The following is a 25012-nucleotide window of genomic DNA, read 5'->3' on the forward strand; positions in this document are numbered from 1 at the left end:
CGTGAGTCCTCCAGGAGGCCAGGTGAAGCCGTCCCGTGATGCCCCGCGCCCGGGCCGCTCTGGGCTGCAACGTGTCTGCGGGGCGGAGGCAGCGGCCGTGGAGCTCGCCGCGCGGGGTCGGGCCCCCTGTGTCTCCGCCGGCGTCCGTCTCTCTCTCGTCGCGCTCGCGTCTCGACAGGCCGCCCCAGCCCTCGACATGTCGTACAATTACGTGGTCACGGCGCAGAAGCCCACCGCCGTGAACGGCTGCGTGACCGGTGAGGCTGCCAGGGCCGGAGACCCCGGCGAGGGCGGGATCCGGGGGCCCCCGCGGCCTAGGGAGGCCCGCGACCCTTGGGGCGGCCGGGCGGGACCCGGCCCGGGGGATGGGGGGCACCGGCGGCCGAGGAACCTCCTAGCCCACGACTCCAAAGAAGCTGTGTCCGCATGCGCCTTTTGGGGTTCCAGGGCTGCTTTCGGGGGTCCCCTTTCGTCCTGGGAGGTCATCTGACCTCGGAGGACCGGGGGCGGGGCCCAGGGAGGACCGAAGAGCGAGTGTGAGTCGGTCGTTGCGGTGCTTGCTTGGGGCCCCGAGATGGGCCTCGTGTGGTCGGGGGAAGGGGGCCCGTGGCGGTGGCGATCGGGGTAGAATTGGCCTTGGGGAGAGCCTGGGCGGGAGGGGGGCGGGGAGGGGTTCGGCCCGCGCCCCCGCCCCGAGCTGGACGGGATGAGTCCTCCTGGCCCGGGGCTGTTGTTTACTCGCTGCTGGAAGGGCGGGGAGCGGGCCCGACCCGGCGCTGGGTCTGCCTCGTTGATTGAGAACACGGGTGTCCAGGACCCGGGAATAATCAGTCCTCTTGAACCCGGTTTTCAGCAAAATGAGGACCTCAAACTTCCAGCAAATGCTCCTTATGATTCCAAAACAAACAGCTGTCAGAGAGCTGGCAGCGTGAGAGTGTGGGTGAGGGTGCTGGCTGGCCCACGGCTGGGCGGGCAGGGGGTGCGGACAGACGGTGTTTGGGTGCAGAGCTCCCAGAATGCGCCTCTGACCCGGTCTGCTTGTCGGGTAAAGATTTTGTGGACGTTTAGGTAAGGACCTAAGGGAAACGGACAGCCTCCGGCCCAGCACCCCTCGATTAGAGGATAGGCGGCCCTCGCAAAAGGAAAAGGGAAGTGGGGGGCGCAGAGCCCTGGGAGGGGGTTCACAGTCATCGTCACGCTGCCCCGAGCCCTGTCCAGGTTTCCTGGTCTGATTTTCTTAGTCTGATCAGAGAAGCAGCTTTCCTGACGGCCTGAGTGAGACTCTCTGAGGTGCGGGGTTTGGTGAGATGGGAGTGAGTGGCCGGAGGGAGCTGGGAGATGTATGAATTAAGTGGGAATTCTGAAGCTGTGGTTCAGCAGTGACAGGATCTGTCTGTTCCTTCAGGACACTTCACGTCAGCGGAAGACTTGAACCTGCTGATTGCCAAGAACACGCGATTGGAGATCTATGTGGTCACCGCAGAGGGGCTCCGGCCCGTTAAGGAGGTGGGCATGTACGGGAAGATCGCCGTCATGGAGCTCTTCAGGCCCAAGGTACGTGCTCTGGGCTGGGCCCAGCAACGAAGAGGGTCGTAGGTTGTGTTACGTCGTTGCTTGGGATGGGTGGAGAAAGGCTTAGGAGAGCAACGACTCCTTTGGAATGGCAGGCGTTAATTTATATTCTTGAACAAGCTTCCTAGAACTGGGAGAAATTGACAAGGGAAAAAATGAGCAAGTGGACTTCTGTGAGAAGAGGAAATGGAAGCAGTTGGAAATGTGGGTCACCATACTGTGGGTCGCCATGGTGACTCCGGGCATTGGCTCTGGAGTAGGGCAGCCCTGGCTTATAAATTCTAACTTTGGGTGTCACTTAACCTTCCAGAGCCTTATTTTCTGTTTGCAAAATGGGGATAAAAGTATCCAATCCCCTGGTTTAGTGTGAAGATTAAATGATTTAATAACACGGGGCCTGGCACATAGCAAGCACTCATTGTTATGTTAATAGTTATCACATTATTATAATTCAAGTGTTTTTACTTAATGAGGCACCATATTACTTGATTATATCTTAATGAACCTAACAAGAAAGCAGTGGGTTCAGAATCTTAATTACAGCCTCTTTGATGAAAATACTCACAGCGTGGGGGTCTGTGTTAATAAGACTGTAGAACCATTTTAGCTTCATTGTTATTCACGTGTTTTCCTTCTTTCTCCAAATACTCGGAGAAGATTAGAGAAGTCATTGCATTCATCTTCAGAATTGAAAGGGATGATTTCGATTAGCTCGATATGGAAATAGATGAAGACATTGAACGTAGAGCAGAGAGGTGTGGATTCATGACTGAGGATTAGGTGTTCACCAGCTCCAGTTCTGGGCTTTCGCACATCCTTCAAGTGTGTGCACTTAGGTTTGTTATATACTCACTGTAGATTTTCTCTTCAGGGAGAAAAAAGTGCGTAAGTAAGTTAGCATGCTTAAAGAATGGTGCTTACAGGCTGGCCAGGAATGTCTGTTTTAAAAAGAACCTCTTTTGATAGCATAATTTTGGTTTCCAGGGGGAGAGCAAGGACCTGCTGTTTATCCTGACAGCTAAGTACAACGCCTGCATCCTGGAGTACAAGCAGAGCGGTGAGAGCATCGACATCATCACACGAGCCCATGGCAACGTCCAGGTGCGGGGCTGCCTCTGGCTGAGGAGAGTTTGGGGGCGGGGGGGGGGGGCAGGATTTGATGGAGAAAATGGAAGCGCTGGGGGCAGCTCTCTCCATGACCAGAGAAACAAGGAGAAAGCAACAGGGCTTGGGCTTTTAGAAAGGACTTCTCTAGTTCACTCAGAGTCCAGGGGACGGGGTAAATGAAAGAATCCACTGAGTTCCGTGTTTTACAGAAGGACAGGCACTGGCACTGGGTTTCCTGCGTGTCACACAGATGCCCCCAGTTCGACCACCTCCTAACCCGTCCTGGGGAAGCGGTGCCGGGTCCTCTGTGGCTGTGGGTGTGGAGGCTCTTCCCTGACCCAGTGTTACTTCCAGGACCGAATCGGCCGGCCCTCGGAGACCGGCATCATCGGCATCATCGACCCCGAGTGCCGGATGATCGGCCTGCGGCTCTACGACGGCCTTTTCAAGGTCATTCCACTGGACCGGGACAACAAGGAGCTCAAGGCCTTCAACATCCGCCTGGAGGAGCTGCATGTCATCGACGTCAAGTTCCTCTACGGCTCCAAGCACCTACCATCTGTTTTGTCTACCAGGTGCTGGATCGGGCGGAGAGGGGAGAAGCTGTGTGGTTGGGTACAGTAGGAGGTCATTTCCGCTATGTGAACTGCCTGGCTTTCGTAGGAGGGTCGGCGGGAGTACTTACTGTATTTGCTCTGAAATGTTGGGGACGATGTGGGTCAGGCTGGGTTTGCGACTTGAGTGCAGTGGTACTGACTGGAGGAAGCGAGCTCTCTGAGGCTTGCAGCAGGTTTTAATCCTTGGAGATTTTGTAGGGTGACCCAGTTTCTACTTGATCTTGGCCTCTTACTGGCGTGCTAGGGGGTTATTAAAACAGAAAGGCCCCCGCCGGGTGCCTCAGTTACAGTGTCGTCCCAATGTGCCAAGGCTGCGGGTTTGTTCCCGGTCAGAGCACAGACAGGATCAACCAGTGAACGTATTAATAAGTGGAGCAGCACAGCCATGTTCTTCCCTCTTCCTTCCTCTCTCAAAAAAAAATCAATTGAAAGAACTCAAGAGAAACGGTCTGAGAGTTGCCTTCCCAAGCAGAGGAAACGTCTTGGGGATGCTTCATGTATGTCTTCTAAGAAGAGTTGCCATTTTATTCTGCGCTCACTTTCTGGGGACTCGCTGGCTCTTGACTTCTATTTTAGTCTGTGCTTAAAACTTCAGCAGAGCTGCTGGTGGGCAGCTGTTCTCTGGGCAGATCTGTTGCGGGGGCAGGTGGCAGAGCACTGGATTAACATGCCCGTCTCTGGGTAAAACCTCAGCCTTTTCGCAAAGGGCCACACGGCAGGAGGTCATCTTACTCGCGTGGCAGAGGGAGTGACGGAAGGAAGCAGCCCAAGTCCGTGCGCTGTGCGGACGTGAGAGCACTGGTGGCTGTGTGACTTGTTAGACGTACGCTGACGTGCACTGTTTGTAGGCTTCTTGGTGCCACTGGGAGTGTTCTGGTCTGAGGCTGGTTGGAATGAGGGTCATGGGAATAAGGTTGAAGCCATTTCGGAAATTTTGTCTGCTCTTTTTTGCAGTGCGTTAACGGTCAGAGCTGAAATAAAAACTTAGACTTTCTCTCCCTTCTTCAGTTTTGTAAATATCAGGCCCTTAAAACAGTGATGTTGGTTAGTCTGCCTCTGCATGTTCCCGCCGAGGTGCCGCCAGTGTGAACGAGCTGTTCTTCTCTGTATGTGTCTCAAGAGGCCCAAATCCAAACCCCAGGTTAAACTTTTTGTGAAGTTGAGTCTTACTTTAGTCATTGATGGGAAAATGTTTCCATCAACTAAAAATTACTTTACCTCCTGTTTTTGTGTCAAAAGTTCCATTTGACAATATATACTTCCTAGCGGCCCGATGCAAGAAATCCGTGCAAGGGGCTGAGCGCTTTGCAGCCCCGGCTTCGTGCAAGAGAGGCTTTCCTTCCGCCGGGTGCCGGACCGCTTCCCTCTGGAACCGGGGCCCAGGCTTCCCTCCTCTGGCCGCAGCAGCACCTGGGACCCTGACTGGCTTCCCTCTGGGCTGGGCTTCGTCAGGGAGGACGTCCGGAAGATGTCCGGTCTAATTAGCACATTACCCTTTTATTATTATAGATAGGAAAGTGTTTCAGGAACTGTCACAGTGGTTAAGGCGTGGTCCCTGCCCTGAAAAACATTGAATTCCTTTCATAACTTATAAACCCTGGCCTGGCCTTTGTTGAGGCCATCCTTCCCCCAAACCCAGCTCATCTCGCAGAGATGACCGATAGCTCCAGGACAAAGTGAGTCATGATTCAGAAAAAGGAGGGAGCTGGTGTTGACAGGGGCAGGCCTGGAGGTTTTGACTAACTTGAGAGGAGCAATGTGCTATCTTCTCCCTACCATCCCCGCATCAGAATGCTTTTAAGAATTTAGCATGAAAATTTTTAAAATTTATATGTATTTAGCTTCTCAATAGGTTTATTTTTTCTCTTGAGCTATTTTGTAATTTCCTTGAGGCTAAGGAATGAATGTAGAACACACACACACACACACACACACACACACACATATACACACACACACACACACACACACACACACACCTGTGTATTTACTTTGTATCTTATAATGGTTAGTACAGTGTGACAACTTTATTTTTTCTTTTTTTTTTTTTTATTGTTCTTAATCCTCATCTGAGGATATTTTTCCCATTGATTTTTAGAGAGAGTGGAAGGGAGGTGGGCAGGGAGAGGGAGAGAGGGATTAAGAAACGCTGATGTAAGAGAGACACATTGATTGGTGGCCTCCAGGGATGGAACTTGCAACCCAGGTAAGTGTCCTTGACCGGGAACTGAGTGACCCTTCGGTGCGCAGGATGGCGCTCTAACCACGGAGCACACTGGCTAGGGCTCATGTTTTCTCATTTGTAAACATTTATTGGTGGTTGCTGTTGGTAATATAGGCCTCAGTGGCAGTCTGCCCATCCCAGGATGGGAAGGCTGTCATGGTGGGAAGTCAGATGCTGGGTGGCGCTCACCTGTCCCTTCAGAGCCTCTCCGTTCCTCAGGCTAATGATTCCACCTTCCCCCCCAGGACCCTCAAGGGCGGCACGTGAAAACCTACGAGGTGTCTCTGCGGGAGAAGGAGTTCAATAAGGGCCCTTGGAAACAGGAGAACGTAGAGGCGGAAGCTTCCATGGTGATTGCAGGTTGGTCAGGTTTCAGGGTCTGGGCCGGTTCCCATCGATCCTTCCCCACCCGCCCGCCCCTCCTGCAGCGCTCGGAGCGGGAAGCTTGTGCGTCCTCCAGCACGTGCCGCCTGAATGCGCGCTCCTTTGCCTTCTCCATTTCCGTCTTTGGGATTGTCTTGTTTTTCACTTCCCCCCAACATAGAATTCTCTTTTATTTGGGATTTACTATAAAACACTGAGATTGATTTGTAGAGTGGCAGATGGTAGTCTCGTTATTTTATTTTGAGCATAACATTTAAAACGGACAGGGACCAGTAGAGCTTATCTAATCTGACTCCTTCGCTTCAGAGGAGGAAGTGGGCCCGAGGGGCTTGCCCACGCCTGTGCCTCCTGGCAAAGCCTGGGCTGCATCCCAGACCCGCACCCCCTGGTCTGGCCCTCGCCCCGCAGGAAGCCGTGTGTCTCCGCTGGTAGAGAAACTTTACACTCAGTCAGATTGGCTCTTAAATGGTGGCTCTGATCATGGGGAAAGCTACGCTCAGGAGCAAGGAGGAGAGGGAAAGCTCTTAGTTAGGACGTCTTTAAATAACGATTGTGTCCGTTTGCCTCGTGTAACTGGGTGAGTGCCCTGCTGTGTCCGGCTGGCAGGTCCCCAGTGCAGAGCCCTCTGACGCCCTCTCTCCTGCAGTCCCGGAGCCCTTTGGCGGGGCCATCATCATCGGGCAGGAGTCCATCACCTACCACAATGGGGACAAGTACCTGGCGATCGCTCCTCCCATCATCAAGGTGAGCGGCTTTCCTTTTCCCCTCCTGTCCGCCCTCCGCTCCCCCCGTTCTTACCCTGCTCCTCTCTTTCTCCCCACTTGTCAGAAGGAGGGACAAGGTGTCTGCCGTCTGTTCACTGAGTATAAGATAGTGTGTTGGTCATTGGGATGCAAAGAGAGGTTTGCCTGTTTGTGTTTAAAAAGAGCTTGCTTGCTCACTACGAGGGAGAAATAATAAAATAGGTTTACCCTTTCCATTGGTTGGCTGGGGTAACTTTAAGAAGGGAAAAATTTTGCAAATTTAAGTATTTGCAGGGTTCACGTCATGTAAAGTACTATGGTGATAAATGATACAGACTTTTTTAATCCTCAATATTTTTTCCTTTTTTTTTTTTTTTTGAGAGAGAGAGAGAAAGTGCAGAGAGGAGAAGAGAGAAACTTTGATATGAGAGAGACACATCGATTGCCATTAGGTAGGCTCGATTGCCTCCGCACATCCCGACCGGGAATCTTTTCCTGCCGCCTTCTGGTGTGCGGACCGATGCTCTCACCACTGAGTCACACCCGCCAGGGCATATTACATACACGTTTAAAAATTAGTCATAAAAATCCCAAACCTTAAAACTCCAGGTCATAAAAATGAAGCCTTGAGGATAAATAACAATCTATAGTAGCATTAGTGCTAGGAGGTGATTAGTGGTAGTGAGGGTAAAGGAACAAAATCTCTGGTAGCATTTATAGTCCCGTGAATAATTACAGCTGCTTTCTAGTCTTTCTAGTCCTAGTTCCCCGTAGAATAACACGTGACTAAACCTTTCAGGTGTATTGGACCCCTCAGAAAATTGTCCTCAAAATGAACCGCCTCTGACTTCACCAGCACACGTGATGCTGGCCGAGTGGCCGCGTGCTCGCGCAGGGGCTGGCGTGGGAAGGGGAGTGGTGTGCGCTCTGGCTGTGGAAGATGCTTCATCTCTAACGACTGTCCTCCCTCTCGGCAGCAAAGCACGATTGTGTGTCACAACCGCGTGGACCCCAACGGTTCCCGTTACCTGCTGGGGGACATGGAGGGCCGGCTCTTCATGCTGCTTTTGGAGAAGGAGGAGCAGATGGATGGCACGGTCACCCTCAAGGATCTCCGCGTGGAGCTCCTGGGAGAGGTGGGGCTTGCTCCTCCTCTGCTGCATCCTCCTGGGGGCCCTCTGACCCCACGAGTGTGGCCCCCACTGTGACGGGGGGTTCCATTACCCAGCAACACATGGTCAGTCCTGCTGTGGAAGTTTGTGTTTGAATGAGTTAGATGGTGGAGAAACTCGCAGGCAGCCAGGCGCTACCTCAAGCGTAAAAAGAAAGGAAACTAAAAGCAGCAAAAAGAATGAACGGTTAACCTAATATGCTTACATTACATTCAGGGCATGTTAAGGATTAGGCAGTGAATTTTAGAGGTTTCCGCTAGTTTTGAGGTGATTGAAGTTGGGATTAAAGCTGTCATTTGGAGCAGGCACCTTCGAGATGAAGTGTAGATTCCTTAGACTGTAGGGAAGTGATGAATGGAAAGTCGGAGACGTCAGAGAGCAGGGCCATTTGTGTGGTGTGGCCTGAGGTTTGAAGTGGAGGGTTGTGGGCACCATGGCTGCAGGTGTGCTCTCAGCACAGCCTCGAGGGGAGGACGGGGTCCGGGTCGCACGGGAGTCCTGATGCCTCCCTGTGGTTGGCTTTGCCTAGACCTCGATTGCTGAGTGCTTGACGTACCTGGACAACGGCGTTGTGTTTGTCGGCTCGCGCCTTGGTGACTCCCAGCTTGTGAAGGTGAGAAGACGTTTTCCTCTCTCTTGCTTCTTTCCCGCGGGCCTCACTGCTGCTTCGTCAGGGTTCTCTGTGTTCAGTGCCTTTGGGGATTCCCTCCGTTCACCCCTGTCTGGGCCTGTACGATTCAGCTTTCTGCTTGGTCGGTTGCACGCCCTACCTTGATGAGCTCTCCTCACGGTCCGTGCAGCCTGGGTGCGGGGCCGGGTGCCGGGTGCCGGGTGCCGGGTGATGATGAGCCAGACCCAGCTCCGTCTGCAGAAGGTCCTGGTCTAACGGGCTGCTTCCCCTTTAGAATGTGAACATTTTGGACCTTCTCTGCAGAAAAATGCGTGCAAACATTTTCCACTAATTTCCAAGCTGCTTCATTAGAAATCCCTGCCTGGTTAGGGTCGCCTGTAGGAGACGTTCCTTCGTCAGCAGTCCCCTTCGCAGCCGCCTCCCGGGGCGCACAGGGAGGGTCTTTGGGTGCAGACCATTTCTTCCGGGTCCGCTAGGCGTGCTGCAGGACTGACTTTGTTCTTCCTTCTTAGCTCAATGTGGACAGCAATGAGCAAGGCTCCTATGTGGTCGCCATGGAAACCTTCACCAACCTGGGGCCCATTGTGGACATGTGCGTGGTGGACCTGGAGCGGCAGGGGCAGGGCCAGGTAAGGTCCTGGATGGGCAGCTGGTGTGCCCACTCAGACTGTGCCCTCCTGGGCTCGCCTATGGGGAGCGTGCACTGAAGATAACGTGTAAGAGCCTCACCATTTATCCAGGGCCTATCTTGGTCTGCCAGACACTTGCTATACATCATAACCGCATGAGCACCGGATAGATAGGGGTTCTTGGCCCTTTCAGAAGGGCTGAGAGAGACTAAGAAACTTGTCCAAGGTCCCACAGCTAGTAAACGGCAGGTGTATCTGATTCCAGGTCCTGGGGTCTTCCCAGTAAACTGGGCCCCGGGGTGGGGTGGGGTGGGGTGGGGCAGGATGGGAGGGAGCTTGCGGGTAAGTAGCAGGAGCCTTTACTGTTTGGACTAGGATGTCCTGTCTGTCAGGACGTTGGGGAGACTGGAGGTGAACCTCTGCTAAGTCTGCAGCTTCACACCCAACTCCACAGTCAGGTCCTTGGGTCCAGGTGCAGCTAATGCACTTGCTGGGCCTCAGCATGAAGGCCCGGGCGCTGGGTGTGGGGGTGTGTGTATAGAAACCTTGTCTCTCTCTGCAGCTGGTCACTTGCTCGGGGGCTTTCAAGGAAGGCTCCTTGCGGATCATCCGGAACGGGATTGGAATCCACGAGCACGCCAGCATCGACTTACCCGGCATCAAAGGTAGCCTTTTGGTGGATGTAGGGTGCAGATCTTACTTGAATGACCTTGGCCTTTGTCCTTGTTACGTGTTGGGAAGGCACTTGGGTGAGAGCTAGAGGAAAGCAGATCGAATAAAGAGGAAAGAATAAAGAAGGTCACGGGTGCAGTGGCCTGGTAGACGCTGAAACATACCTCAAAGCTTAAAAAAGAACGCTATTGACCAACATTGGATAGTGAAGTGGAAGAATGGGGAGGAAAAGACTACAGGGTAATTCCATGTTGTGTGTAGGGAGCTGACAGCCGCCAGGGAAGCGGGGACTGAGGAGACCATAGAAGGGAGAGTAACTTCTAGGACAAAAGGCAGATCTTCACCTCCAGGAGAATTGATATAATAAAAAAGATCAAAGAAAGGCTGCACAACGAAAGACCTGCAGTATATAAGCAGTAAACATAACTGAAAGTAATACGACAGCTGACACCATACGTAGGTACCAGTATGGATATATCAGGTACCTGTTACCCTATTAGTAAATGTACGTGGACTAAACTCACCTATTACAAGAAAAAGATGATAGGATTGAATCAGAAAGCAAAACCAGTTTAAAGTTGTATATATGAGCTACAACTAAAGTGAAATAATTCAGAATATAAAGAAACATGATGGGAACAGAAAAGAAATAGAGGTTTATGAATTAGAGAGGAAGAGGTCATATAACTGCAAAACCCAAGAGAATCAACTGAAAAATTTTAGGCAATAAGGATTCATTAGGGTGGCAGGTTATAAAATTAATGTACTGAAATCAATAACTTCCATTTAAAAACACAGTTAATCCTTGTGATTTGGCTCAGTGCATAGAGCATCGGCCTGCAGACTGCAGGGTCCCAGGTTCAATTCCGGTCGAGGGCACATGCCTGGGTTGTGGGCTTGAGCCCCATTAGTGGGTGTGCAGGAGGCAGCCAATCAATGATTCTCGCATCACTGATGTTTCTATCTCTCCCTCTCACTTCCTCTCTGTAATCAACAACTATATGTATATGTATATGTACATATATACACACACATATATGTAATAAAAGATTGTTACTGTTTAAAAAAAGTAAGAACACAATTAGAAGGTAAAATAGAGGGAAAGAGGCAATTTGCAGTAGCAGCAAAAAAGGTAAAATACCAAGGAATAAGTTTAACAAAAAATGTGCAAAATCTATACATAAAACTTTAAAGTACTCTTGAAGGCTAGCTTGTTCCAATGAAAAAGATACAGCCAGGTCTTACAAATCGTTAGAAAGCTGTTCTCTCCAACTTTTTATACGTAATGTACCAATAACATCAGTAGGTTTTTCCTTGATGACAAGTCAAAGTCCAAATAGAGCAAGAAACTAGAAAAGCCAGGAAAACTTAAGAGCAGTATGCAGGACTAGCCTTATCAGGTGTTAAAACATATTATTAAGCCCTGGCTGGTGTGGTTCAATGGTTGGAGCACCAGCCTACATACCAAAGGGTCTCGGGTTCGATTCCGGGTCAAGTGCACATACTTTGGTTGCAGGTTCTGTCCCTGGCCAAACCAATCAATACATCTCTCTCATGTCAGTGTTTCTCTCTCCTCCTCTCTGTCCCTCTTCCCCCCTTCCTGTCTCCCTCCCTCACTCACAGTGGAAAAATATCCTCAGGTGAGGATTAACCAAAGAAAAAAAGTAAAAACTAAACAAAACATACTATTAAACTTAAGAAACTGAAAGTGTGGTTTAGTACAAAATAGGTTGAGTCCCATGAGCAGACTCAGAAGTCCAGAAATAACAATACGTGAGGGAATTTAGTGTATGACGGTGGCGGTGTCTCAATTCGCTGAGACAAAGGTGATCCTTTTTAATAAGTGATATTGGGACAACAGTCATTGGGAAAAGATACGGTGGGACCCATACTGCACAGTGTACACTTCGCTAGAATCTAAACAGAGCAAAGACTTCATGTAAAAAATGAAGCCATACAAAGCTAAACGCGAAAATTGGTGAATTCCTTCCTAATTTTGGAGTGGGAAGGTCTTTTAAACTATGACTCAAAGTACAGGAGCTAAAAAGAAAGGTTGATAAATTCAATAAGAAAAATAAAACACTCCTACATGATGGAGACAAAACACTGTAAAGTTAGAAGAAATGGCAAACTGGTTAAAAACATGTTATTTTTTAGCCAAAGACCCAATCTCCCTAATTTATAAAAAAAAAAAAACCTTCTAGAAAGAGCACCAGATTTCCTGTCCTTGATTTGGCAAAAGACATGAATGGACAGTAACAGGCCTCATTTGTATTAAAAGAGATGCAAATCAAAACAAAATAGGGATATCATTCTTCGCCAGATGACCAAAACCCAAAAGTTTGGCCACACCTTCTGTTGGTGAGGCTGTGAGGGACGTGTGCTCATTAGCGATGCTTCCCAGTAGCAGCCGCAGTGACTGATTCACCTGCAACCCCCGTGCTGGGCGTCTGCCCACAAGCCTTCATCTGTAGCGAAAACAACGGCGTCAGGTTATTCTTCGTGGCATGTGTGTCAGCAAAGTCCACTGAAAAGGTGTCCAGCAATGGACTTCCTAGTAAACTGGTACAGCCTCATCGTTCAGTACCGTGCAGATGTCAAAAAAAGGAACTGTTCTGCTCTGATAAGGGCTCGGCATATAACGAGAGCAGGATGCACGACAGCGTGTAATAGGCCGTTTTATTTGTATTTGCTTATCATACAGTGTTTACCTGTTTCCTTAAGTTATAAAATAAAGTTGAATCATTAACCGATGTTACCTCAATAAATTTAATTAAATAAATTGGAAGGACAAACTAGAAACTATTCTTTTAAAAAATATATATTTTTATTGATTTCAGAGAGGAAGGGGGAGAGAGATAGAAACGTCAATGATGAGAATCACTGACGAGCTGCTTCCTGTTCTCACCACACTGGGGACACAGCCCACACCCCGGGCATGTGCCCTGACTGGGAATTGAACCGTGACCTGGTTCATAGGTCAACATTCAACCACTGAGCCACACTGGTCAGGCTTGAAGCTATTCTTGTGACTTATTTGAAGGATGGGTTGGAGGGAGGGTTAAAGGAGTGAGACTTCTGTTATATTTTTTAAAAGTAAATTCCATTTTGAATCATGCAAATGTATTATCTGAAATCAAGTTAGAAACTTTAATGTGGCAGGCTCAACACTGTTTTGGAGTGTCTGACTTCTTCAGAGTTGATACCAGGGGGAACACTGTGTGTGTTTCAACTCCCGACTGATTCCAGATTCTCCTCTCTCCCCATGGGGTCAGCTGCCCCTTCCTCACAGTGTCAGTCTGTGCTGTGCGTCTTAACCCTTGACCTTTGTTCCAGGCCTGTGGCCCCTGCGGTCTGATCCTACCCGGGAGACTGATGACACTTTGGTGCTCTCTTTTGTGGGCCAGACAAGGTAAGATGAGCCCGCGCCGGCTCCCTGCGCTCCTGAAAAGGCGGCGGGGGGAGCTGGTCCGGCTCACCGCGGCTCCTTCCCCTGCAGGGTCCTCATGCTGAACGGAGAGGAGGTGGAGGAGACAGAGCTGACGGGGTTTGTGGACGAGCAGCAGACCTTCTTCTGTGGCAACGTGGCTCATCAGCAGCTGATTCAGGTAACAACTGAGAGGGGCGGGCCCCGTGTCCTTGAATTTGACCTCAAGTGCAGTACAGAGCAGCCCATGCTTATGGCTCTAAAAATAATGTTAAAGGGCTAGAAAAAAATTAAATTACTTCGTAACCCAATACTCAGAGATAACAATTTAACAGCTCTTCACTTTGGAGTTGTTGCTTTTAACTTTGTTTCTTCTGCAAATGTGTGTATATTGTTTATTCACATTATCTTTTATAGAATGGGATTTTAATATATATATTTTGAGGGTTACTGTCTTAATACTTATACCCTGTCTTCTGAGACACACATTTTCCTCATAATATTAATACATTAGAGGCCCGGTGCACGAAATTCATGCACGGGTAGGGTTCCTAGGCCTGGCTGGCAATCAGGGCCAATCTGTGGGGTGACTGGAGGGTGATTGGGGAGCCCTGCTCGCACCTGCCTTGGCCTGGTGCTGCATGCTTGCCGGCCCTGCCCCTTGCTGCTGCCGCCACTGGTCACCATCTGTGGGGTGACTGGTGGGGCAATCGGGGCCCCCTCTTGCACCTGCCTTGGCCTGGTGCCACCCACTTGCTGATCACCCTTCCGGTCGCCCCACAGACGGCAACTGCGGGGCGATCAGGGGCCTCGCTCACACTTGCCTTAGCCTGGTGCTGCCCATTCACCTCCACTGTCCCACTGCGGTGCTGCCCTTGTCGGGCCCATCAGGGCTGCCAGCGCTGCGTAGCTGACACCCACCGTGTTCCATGCTGCCCCCTGGTGGTCAGCGCACGTCTAACTCCCGGGGGGTCAAACTCCCACCCATGGGGACAATTTGCAGATTAGCCTTTTATTATATAGGGTACTTATAGGGAAAATAGAGAAAAGCACAAAGAAGAAAAACAATTATCATAGTGCTACCATCCATATATGATTATTGGCAGCACTTTCCACGTATTAGTTACTAGAATCAGAGCTCTTCTAAATGTCCCTGCTGTGGGGGTCAGAGAGCCTCTGGGCACTGGTTATCCTGGAGAGCCTGATTGCTGAGCCCCGCCCCCCGCCGCAATCTTTTATGTTTGGAGTGACCCGGATGCTCTTTGATTTCACCCCACCTCACCTTTTGAGCTGCCAGTCCTCGGACACACCGCTTTTCTTCCTCTAGATCACTTCTGCCTCCGTGAGGCTGGTGTCTCAAGACCCCAAAGCTCTAGTCAGCGAGTGGAAGGAGCCGCAGGGCAAGAACATCAGCGTGGCCTCCTGCAACAGCAGCCAGGTGGTGGTCGCCGTGGGCAGGGCGCTCTACTACCTGCAGATCCACCCGCAGGAGCTCCGGCAGATCAGGTGCGCGCTCTGTCTGCCCTTCCCTCCCTGTTCTCCTTTCTTCCTGGCTGCTTCCCTCTGCCATCTGCCTCTTTGTTCAGCCACACAGAGATGGAACACGAAGTGGCCTGCTTGGACATCACCCCCTTAGGGGACAGCAATGGGCTGTCCCCTCTTTGTGCCATTGGCCTCTGGACAGACATCTCGGCTCGGATCCTGAAGCTGCCCTCTTTTGAGCTGCTGCACAAAGAGATGCTGGGTGGAGGTACGGACCTTTTAGGGACCTGGGTTGGGACTGGGCAGATGTGGGACGATAACTGAATGTCCCCCTTCCGCACAGAGATCATTCCCCGCTCCATCCTGATGACCACCTTCGAGAGCAGCCACTACCTCCTCTGTGCCTTGGGAGACGGGGCGCTGTTCTACTTCGGGCTCAACATCGAGACAGGTGAGAGCAGCACTTTGCCAGTGAGGCTGGACTTGCCGCCTCGTAGCCTGAAGGTGCTGCTTGTGGACCTGCCCAGCCCAGCTGTCGCCCTGTCCCTTTCCGCCCTTCTCCGGTGCCGTCTCTGTAGGCCTGCTGAGCGACCGCAAGAAGGTGACCCTGGGCACCCAGCCCACGGTGCTGAGGACTTTCCGGTCTCTTTCTACCACCAACGTCTTCGCCTGCTCGGACCGCCCCACTGTCATCTACAGCAGCAACCACAAGTTGGTCTTCTCTAATGTCAACCTCAAGGAAGTGAACTACATGTGTCCCCTCAACTCCGATGGCTATCCTGACAGGTGAGCCTGTTTCTGCAGCAGGAGCCGGGATTGAGGATCATGGTGTTTTCCTCAGACCCCTCCCCTGCGCCCTTCCCCAGCGTCAGTCCGGTCAAAGCGGAATGGGAAGGGCAGAGCAGAGGCGCTCAAATCTGGCTACCCATGGAGATACCTGGGGAGCTTTTAAAGTACAGGTTTTTGATTCCTTCTCAGATTCTGATTCAGCACATCTGAGGTTGGACCCCAGAATCTTTATTCTCAGGAAACCTCAGGTGCTTCAGATGACTAACCCGAAGCTTCATTTTTTATTTTATTTTTTATTTTTTTAATCCGCAGCTTTAGAGATCATGTGTAACTACACAAGCGTGGCCCACCAGCGCCCCAGCACTGCCTGGGAACGCGTGGGAAATGCTAGGGTTTCTTGGGGGAGCAGTCTGGTTTAGCAAGCCCCTCGGCAGAGTTGCTGTTGAAATCTCTGTTGTAGATTCTAGTGCTGTGAGCATTACATTGAAAGCTCATAAACCTCAGCCTAGGTCAGTGATGGGGAACCTTTTGAGCTCGGCGTGTCAGCATTTTGAAAAACCCTAACTTAACTCTGGTGCCGTGTCACATATAGAAATTTTTTGATATTTGCAACCATAGTAAAACAAAGACATATTTTCGATATTTATTTTATATATTTAAATGCCATTTAACAAAAAAAAATGAGTTTGCGTGTCACCTCTGACACACGTGTCATAGGTTCGCCATCACTGGCCTAGGCCCACCCAGACCAATTAAGTGGAACCTCCTGGGAGGACCAGGCATCCGGATTGTGAAGTCTCCCCAGGCGCTCTGAGCCTAAGCCTCAAAGCTGAGACCCACTGCCCTGGAGGAAGCTGGTGCGGTTCTGCCTGGTTTCCTCCCTGTGGAGCTCCCTCCTAGCATCCTGTCCTTCCTCGAGTCTACTCACTAACCCAGACCCTCTTTCCAGCCTGGCACTGGCCAACAACAGCACCCTCACCATCGGCACCATCGATGAGATCCAGAAGCTGCACATCCGCACGGTTCCGCTCTATGAGTCTCCGCGGTGAGGCGCGGCGTGGGCGGAGTGGAGGGCGGCCTGGGAGTGGGTGGGTGGAGGCTCCGCTCTGACGGCCCTGCTCTGCGCTTGCTCTGCAGGAAGATCTGCTATCAGGAGGTGTCCCAGTGTTTTGGGGTCCTCTCCAGCCGCATCGAAGTTCAGGACTCGAGTGGGGGCACAACCGCTCTGAGGCCGAGTGCCAGCACCCAGGTGAGGGCAGTGGACACAGAAAGAGGGCGTGAGAGCAGGGACAGACTTCTTACTTTCAGCTTCGCAGGGCCTATGGTCTCAGTCACTACTCCACTCTGCCTGTGGGAGAGCACCATGAGCAACAGGTGGGCACAGCTGGGTCCCAGTAAAACTTTACATATAACACAGGCAGGAGCTGGATTAGGCCCCCTCACTGCAGGAGTGAGAATTTGGGGTACGGGTGGCTGTCAGTGGCTTTGCTGCTCGGTAGCTTTGCAGGATGAGTATGCTTCTCTCATCGTTGGGTACTTTGTAGGGTGTGCGTAGTGGGGGACAGCGTAGCATGATAGCCGAGAGCATGGGAGTGGAGTCTGACGGAGCTAGCTTCGAGCTGCGGTGCTAGCTGCTGACCTCATTTTTTCTCATCTGTGAGCGCCAGCGATAGGACGTTCCAGAGCTGCACTTAGTGAGAGATTGGCTGACCGTCTCATTCCAGGGGCTCTGCCTTTCCTGCTCCCAGACGCCTATGATAGGGCTTCTTCCCTAACCCGATGGAAGGTCTTCCGTTTTCCTTTTGTTGGAAGTGTCCCTGCTGTCCCCATTGGGAGAGGTGGAGTCTGGCTTTCTTAGGTGCCCTGGCTCCTCCTCGGCTGTGCCCGATGGATGTGGGTCACTGTCCTTGTGATCTCTCCTGGCCCTCAGCTTCCTGTGCTGTCAGGACCGCTGTCAATTCCAGAGGGAATTCAGATCCCTGTCCTCGTCCCCATGGCCTCTGAAGCCCACGGCTCCTCAGGTTCCACTCGAGCTGCCAACCTCCAGAGTTCTCCCCGCTCAGACCCAGTCTGTTCCCCGGTCCCGTCGGCCCAGGCCTGACGCTCCCAGCACGGTCTGCTCCCGGTGATGAGTGTGCCTCTGTCCCCAGGCCCTGTCCAGCAGCGTCAGCTCCAGCAAGCTGTTCTCCAGCAGCACAGCCCCTCACGAGACCTCCTTCGGCGAAGAGGTGGAGGTGCACAACCTCCTCATCATCGACCAGCACACCTTCGAAGGTGACACGAGCTCTCTGTCATTTTGTACCTGCTTCTCCCTAAACGAGGCGGCCTGGGTCCTGAGGTATTTCAGGATTTGGTGGGCGCTGTGCTAGGCCAGCCTCAGAGGAGAAGGCAGGAGGGGCGGGGCCTCAGGCCAGTGCCGGCTGGCGAGGGAGTCTGTGGAGACGGGAGCAGCAGGGGCGCGTGCACTGGCACCACCGGGGCTGCCCGGAGCCGCGCTGCGAGCCTCAGAAGTGCAGGGTTGCCTGCGCGTGGGATCGTCGCCGTCACCCTCTCCCCTCTCCTTCCAGTGCTCCATGCCCACCAGTTTCTGCAGAACGAGTATGCCCTCAGCCTGGTCTCCTGCAAGTTGGGCAAAGACCCCAACACCTACTTCATTGTGGGCACAGCCATGGTGTACCCGGAAGAGGCGGAGCCCAAGCAGGGTCGGATTGTGGTGTTTCAGTATTCAGATGGTAAGTGGACGGTCTGCAGCCTCGGAGGCTCTGAGGCTCTGAAAGGAAGCAGACTGTCCAGGTTTCAGAGCCTCAGCTAAGCAGCAGGAGAACGGTGTTCATCGTTGCGCCATGAGCCACTCTATCCCCTCCTCTCACGCTGTCGCCTGAATGCGTCCTGGAGTAGATGAGCCGCGGCACATACACTCTCGCACGTGCTGCTTCCTTTTCTGCTCTTGGAAAGGCAGGAGGGGAGAGGTGGTGCGGGGGAGGAGCATCTAGTGGCTTGAGTAAGATGAATCCTGGTTGCTCAGCCATGTAGGACTTCTTTCCCGCTTCAAGGCGTCGTGTTCAGTCCTGTATCTTCACGCGTCCCCCGCCCCCCCCCCCCCCCATAAGGTCCTAAAGACTAGCTTTCAGCCCGGAAACCTTGGGACAGGTGGACGCGATGGAATTGGTCTCCCTCCTGAGAGAGCTGTGCACCAGGCGGGCAGCTCGGGGGTGCTGTCTGGAGTCAGTGCACCTGACCTTGAGGCTCATCCTTCCGTGGTGGTTCCCCTCAGTCTGCACTGGCTGTGTTTCCTGCTGTCGGAGGCCTTAGAGCCGGAGGGGGCATCAGAGTTTCCTTTTGGTTGGTTAGTGTGGGCTCATCAAGGGGAGGCTCAAGAGTATCTCTTCCTCCCCCAGGAAAACTGCAGACTGTGGCTGAGAAGGAAGTGAAAGGGGCCGTGTACTCCATGGTGGAATTTAACGGGAAGCTGTTGGCCAGCATCAATAGCACGGTGAGGCCCACCACTCGGGGCTGTCTTCCCCCGGCTGCACACATTGTCCACAGGCTGTCTCCCCGCTTTCCTGGGGTGTGTGTGTCCAGTGCTAACGATAAAGCAGTGAGGGGAGAGGGGAGGGGGGAGCTGGGGGTCTGGGAGGCGTGGTTATGTGAACCGCAGGAGCATCAGATCCGCAGTGCACGTGGGTTTGAGCCGGGTGAGTGGCCCTGCTCAGAAGGGTCCTGTGTGCAGAGCCGCTGTCCTCGTGGTGGGGTGCGCCACCTCCCGGTCGGGGGTGTGCTCACCAGCCGAGGGCTCTCTGACCCTGCACGTCGGGTTTTTGTGGAGACTTCATCCTGTGGGCACGATGGGCATTAACTCGGTCTCCAGCCCCTTCCTCCCCAGAGGAGGGTGGGACTGCAAGTTCCAAGCTTCTAGTCTTCCGAGTGACCACCCCCTCCTGACACTACCCAGGAGTCCCCAGGAGTGGCCTTACTAGAACAAGACTCCTCACCCAGGAAATTCTGAGGGGCTTGGGGCTCCGGGGAAGGTGCTTCTGACACCCTAACGCTTAGGAATCGGGGCAGAGACTGAATCTGTGTCTTCCGTGTGGTGGCGGCACCAGAGGTTCGGTGTCCGCTGTCATCTGAGTGAGGGTGTCAGTAGGAGCTGGATGAGGGAGGCGGAGCCAGGCGAGCGGTGGGCTGGCGATGGCAGCGGGTCTGGATGGAATCACGTGAAACCAGGAGGGGGCTGGTAAACTGCACGTGCTGCCCGCGCGTCAGGGAACCTCGGGGTTGGAACTGGCCGTTGGCTTTGGCAGCGTGGGGGTCGGGGGCGACTTAGGGTGAGAGGTGGGAGGAGGGGAACCTGAGGAAGAGGGTTCCACAGGGGCGAGGAGTATTGGGAACCCCTCAAGGCGTCTGGTGGGAAAGGGGGAGAGAGCAAAGGTAAGGACGGGACCGCAGGACACTCAGCGCTCCAGCGAGGGAGCACTGCGCGCTTGTCTGCCGCTGGGACGCTGAGAGGGCGCTGTGAGCGGCTGGCGGGGGCTCTCGGCAGCTGGGGAAAGGACCTGCGCACAGGGCACTCTTGAGTTATTTTTAACAACAGGCTCTAAGGGGGGTCAGATAAGGTCAGAGGTCAAGGTATTGGAAAGATATTCTTTGTGTGGATGCTAGAGGACCAAGAATTACAGGACTGTTGTATGTGAGAGAGCAAGGGGGTGGGGTGGAGGTGGGAGTGGTCTGGTGCCTGTAGGGGGAGGTGGTAGGAGTCTGAAAGGGCAGGCGAGGTGCTTGGAGGGACAATGGGAGGAAAGACAGCCAGTTGAGAGGGCCCAGGGCCCTAGGAAAAGGTCTACGTTTCCGTTAGAGCCACAAGGGACTGGCCAGAGAGCAGGTCGCCGGGCCTAGTGACAGCGGCTCCAGGGGGAGCGGGACTGCGCTGGGAGCTGTTGTCGAGTCCGTCACCGTCTCAAATGCCACAGGAGCCACGTGTGTAATTGTAAACTTCCTGGAAGCCATGCAAATAAAAGCAAAAAGCAGCAGGTGAAGTTAAGTTTAGTAACGCATTTTATTAACTCAGTAGATTCAAAGTATTACTTAACATGGGACAATATAAAGATTATTAGATATTTTCCTTTTTTCATACTAAGGCTTCTGAGCCTGGTGTGTTTTACGATGACAGCACATCTCATCTGGGCTAGCCGCATGCCAGCTGTCGTGTAGCCGTGTGTGGCTCGAGGCCACCGTATTGAACAGCGAGGTCTAGAACCTGGGCTGAGGGGGTCTTGGGTTTTGGTGGTGTCTGACCGTCTCCGTGGCAGATAGAGGGAGGGGTGTGTCGAGCTCTTGCCCCTTCTTCACGCCACTGTGGCGGTGTGGAGGCCCCGCAAGGCCTCCCCTTGACCCTGCTGATGGAGGGTGGTAGCCACTGTAGTTATGAATGACTCCTGGAGGCCACCCCTGTGGAGCGAGGGTTCTTTGGCCACATCCCAAGAAATCATGGCTCGTACATCCTGTCCTTCCTGTGCAGAGGCCGGAGGTGGGGCCCCGGGACCTGGAACCGCCTGCCAGGCGGCTTCTCCCGGGAGCTGAGTGTCTCTCAACCTGGGTTCTGCCAGGTGTCTGTCTGCCGATGATAAAGCATCTTCATTCTCTCGGAGATGTGGCTGTCACGGCAGCAGCATTGAGTGGAGGAGAAGGAAACCCCTGCTCAGGACTGCGGAGCCTTTGTTACTCGAGGCGGTTCACTTTCCCATTCATTTCCCTCTCGTTGGGCTCACGTCGCCGGTTCCAGGAACGTGTTTGAGAAAGGTTTGGAACAGGTGGATTTTTGGGAGGCTACCTTGTTCCTTTCTGATGGCGAAGTTGGAGATGGAGCTTCTTTCTAGAACATTCTGCAAGTCTGCCACCAAACTCAGTCACAGGAAACCGTCTTTTGTCGTCTTCATAGTGGTGCTGGCATTATTGCTGACTCAGCGTTTGTCTTTATGCTCCCTTTCTATGTAAAGGGAAACTTGGTATCAGTTTGAGGTGCTCGCTGCTGTCGTAGCTCATAAGTATAGATGCTGGCATGTTCATGCACGCCCTCAGCAGGCCGTTTCATGGCCCACATGCCCTGGTGCCGGGCTGAGAGGGAGGACGCGGACAGGCAGGACAGTCCTGTGAGCGGGCACGGTGCCCCCCCAGGTGCGGCTGTACGAGTGGACCGCGGAGAAGGAGCTACGCACCGAGTGCAACCACTACAACAACATCATGGCGCTCTACCTGAAGACCAAGGGCGACTTCATCCTGGTGGGCGACCTCATGCGCTCCGTGCTGCTGCTCGCCTACAAGCCCATGGAGGGCAACTTCGAGGAGGTACGGGGTGCGGGCCTCGCTCAGCGGGGCCCTGGCGAGGGGCAGGCAGCCCCGGGGGACAGGAACCTTTTCCCTGGAGGGCACCTCCTGCGGTGAAGTCTTCCTGCAGCCCCATCCCGAACCGTGAGCATCTCCGTTCTGGGTAATTGCAGAGCCGGGAGAACCTCCAGAGTGGCCGTGGCTAGGCCCGGGCAGGGCCTCCTCGGGGCAGACCCTGGGTTTCTGACCAAAAGACGGCGGGCCCAGCGCGGGCTCCACGCACTCTGCTGACTGTTCTCTCGTCTGCACCCGCTCGTGTTCAGATTGCTCGGGACTTTAACCCCAACTGGATGAGCGCCGTGGAAATCTTGGACGATGACAATTTCCTGGGGGCTGAGAACGCCTTTAACCTGTTCGTGTGTCAGAAGGACAGGTGGGTGACAGCCGTGGGGGGAGGGGCTGGGCCCGGCCTGTGGTGGGGAGGACACGGGGCCCCTCAGGCGCGGGCTCCTCAGAGTCCAGGCTCTTCCTGAGAGAACAAGGCCACAGGCAGCCTCTGGGGCCCAGCCCTGTGCTGCGGGCTGTGGGGCCCCGGGAAGCGCAGGGGCTGCGGGTGGTGAGTCTGTCGCGCTGCCTTTCAGCGCTGCCACCACCGACGAGGAGCGGCAGCACCTCCAGGAGGTCGGCCTCTTCCACCTGGGCGAGTTCGTCAACGTCTTCTGCCACGGCTCACTGGTCATGCAGAACCTCGGCGAGACGTCCACGCCCACGCAGGGCTCCGTGCTCTTCGGCACGGTCAACGGCATGATTGGTAAGCGCACCTGCTGGGGCTCCCGCTCAGAAGGAAGAGCATGGAGCGGGCATGGGCAGCGGAGGCCGCGGCGAGCGGGCTGCCCTCTGCCCACGCCGGCTCTGCAGCTCAGGGCTCCCTTTGCTCTGCAGGGCTGGTCACCTCCCTGTCCGAGAGCTGGTACAACCTCCTGCTGGACATGCAGAACCGGCTCAATAAAGTCATCAAAAGCGTGGGCAAGATCGAGCACTCCTTATATCCTTCCCGAGGAGCCCGCTGAGCAGCACGCCCCGCCCAGGGAGAGCGGCCTGACCCAGCTGCTCTGGACGCTGCTGTCCAAGAACCCTAACGGCTCCTGTGGGACCGGCCCTTTTAGCTCACAGGAAATCCAGGCACACAGGAGGGAGAATAGTATAAATACCCAGCGTCACCTGGTTCACCTTGGAAACCTACATTTATGTCCCTGAAACGTGCCTGCCTCTGGCCCTGCTGGCATCGCATGTCAAACAGTCATTTTCTGTGACAACATAGAAACCTCCTTTCAGAGATCTTGTTGGGGGCAGTGGTGTCTGAGGACCCTTGCTAGAGAGGCTGCAGGAGCTGGGAAAAGTAAAGAAGCGGGGGTGAGGTGGGGGTTGGGGGCTCCTGCTGAGTCTGTGGCATTGGTCGTGCTGTGACGAGGCCGTGTGGCCCAGCTGTAGCCGGGGGAGGGGCTGAGGTGTAGGTTGGGGCAGGCCTTGTCTCACTGAGCCTAGTGGATTGAGCTGTGCAGACGCGGCTGGGCCTGGAGGAGGGACTCTCCAGGCGCACACAGCCCACCGTGCTGCAGCGCTGTGAGCACCACCCCTCCAGGCTCTGCGCTGCAGCCTGAGCTGTACTTTTGAAACATTGTTTGAAGATCACCCTGTTGAGAGCCGTTGGAGCAGGTAATGCTTTTCCGGGTCTTTCATTCCGAGATGGTCTTAGAAAGCAATGAGGCTCCCAGGTGGGTCTCTTTCCTCTTCGCGTCCCGATGGTCAGCTTGTGGCCTGAGCAGAGGGCGTGACTGAGGTCAGGGCGTTTCCACGTAACGCACATTCCTTAACTCCCTCCACCTGGAGGTCCTTTCACACGGAGCGGAAGACAGAACCGGCCACCGGCTTCATCGACGGGGACTTGATTGAGAGTTTCCTGGACATCAGCCGGCCCAAGATGCAGGAGGTGGTGGCAAACCTTCAGGTGAGCTGCGCGGTGTCCCGCCCTGGGCCGTCACACAGTCCGCTGCGGGGCACGCGGGGACCGCTCAGCTCCGGCGCCTCCCTCCTCACTTCCCAGAGACCCGGGGCCCCTTGTGTGTATTCATTCTCCTGCTGCCCGGGGAGTGGAGTTTGAGGACAGGAGATGGAGCTGAGCTCGCCTCCTGGGTCCCCACCAGGTGCTTTAGCAACGAGGGCACCTCGGGCACACTGGGATTCTGGCAGACCCACGGGAGGGAGGCAGGGCCAGAATGCCCCCGGGAAGAGGTGCCCCCAGTGCTGCAGTTGGGGTATTGCTCCCTGGAGATGGTGCCTCTGGGGACCATCCTGGAAGCGCGGAATGTCCCCCAGGCGGCAGCTCCGAGCCAGGCTCGTGGTCAGTAGACCTGCTGGGCTGTACCCCAAGGGAGAGGTGTGGGCCTCTGAGGGCTCCCTGCCAGGCATGCCCTTCCCAGGGGGAGAGCCCCTCGCGGCCCGCACACCTTCCTCCTCCCTCCCGCAGTACGACGACGGCAGCGGGATGAAGCGAGAGGCCACGGCGGACGACCTGATCAAGGTGGTGGAGGAGCTGACGCGGATCCATTAGCCAAGGGCAGGGCTCCCGCTCGCAGACCCTCTGGGAAGGCTTTGCCCTCCGTCTCCCCTCCCCCGCCGCTGTCTTCTCGGCCACGGGAAGCCTCTCCCTAAGCCGCTGTCCCAGAAGCCACAGTCACCTGTGTGGACGTGGGGGTTCTTAGAACTAAACCAGCTCCCGGACACCGGGGAGTGGCCGAAGGTGAAGGCCTCCCTCCCTGGTTTTTAACGTCGCACCTGCTTCCAGCCCCACTGCGGCCACAGGCCTGGTGGTGAGGCCGCCCTTCCAGGGAGGGTGCCGCTCCGTGGCCGAAGGGAAGCTGTGTGTGTCACGCTCATGCGCTGTCCTCTGCTATCTCTATTTAGGTTGGGGTGTGGGGGGCCGTGGGACAGGGAGGAGGGCGGGAGGGTTCATTGTCTTTGAAGTCAGGGCTTCCTTTTACTTCCGTCTGTTGCCTCTGAGAGCTTTGGTCTGGAGACCTGACCACCAGCCCGGGGCTGCCTGCGTGTAGAATCGGAGATGGTGGTTGGTCCCCAAACCACAGCCTTTCTGTGTGTGGGGAGCTGACTGCCTTCTTCAGCGAGGAGGTGGGCGGGCGTGATTGGTGGTTAGTTTACCAAATAAAGTAGAGTCTAAGGAAAGA

The 25012-nt window shown here is 54.1% G+C and overlaps 1 protein-coding gene across 1 annotated transcript; it reads left to right on the top strand.

Moving 5' to 3' along the window:
- Positions 1 to 50: 50 nt before the first annotated feature.
- Positions 51 to 25012, top strand: DDB1 (damage specific DNA binding protein 1). The gene is given in 28 exon segments (XM_006107240.3): positions 51 to 257; positions 1406 to 1554; positions 2557 to 2673; positions 3034 to 3220; positions 3223 to 3254; positions 5766 to 5880; positions 6551 to 6648; positions 7625 to 7783; positions 8349 to 8432; positions 8963 to 9079; positions 9642 to 9744; positions 13088 to 13163; positions 13251 to 13359; positions 14506 to 14684; positions 14765 to 14928; positions 15004 to 15111; positions 15239 to 15446; positions 16399 to 16494; positions 16587 to 16698; positions 17600 to 17723; positions 18017 to 18181; positions 18848 to 18942; positions 21621 to 21791; positions 22094 to 22203; positions 22412 to 22581; positions 22713 to 22815; positions 23655 to 23778; positions 24298 to 25012. Coding segments are annotated over 28 exon segments (3420 nt in total). The 5' UTR covers positions 51 to 196; the 3' UTR covers positions 24382 to 25012.

This window comes from Myotis lucifugus, unplaced genomic scaffold (genome assembly GCF_000147115.1).
Source record: "Myotis lucifugus unplaced genomic scaffold, Myoluc2.0 scaffold_1074, whole genome shotgun sequence".
NCBI lineage: Eukaryota > Metazoa > Chordata > Mammalia > Chiroptera > Vespertilionidae > Myotis > Myotis lucifugus.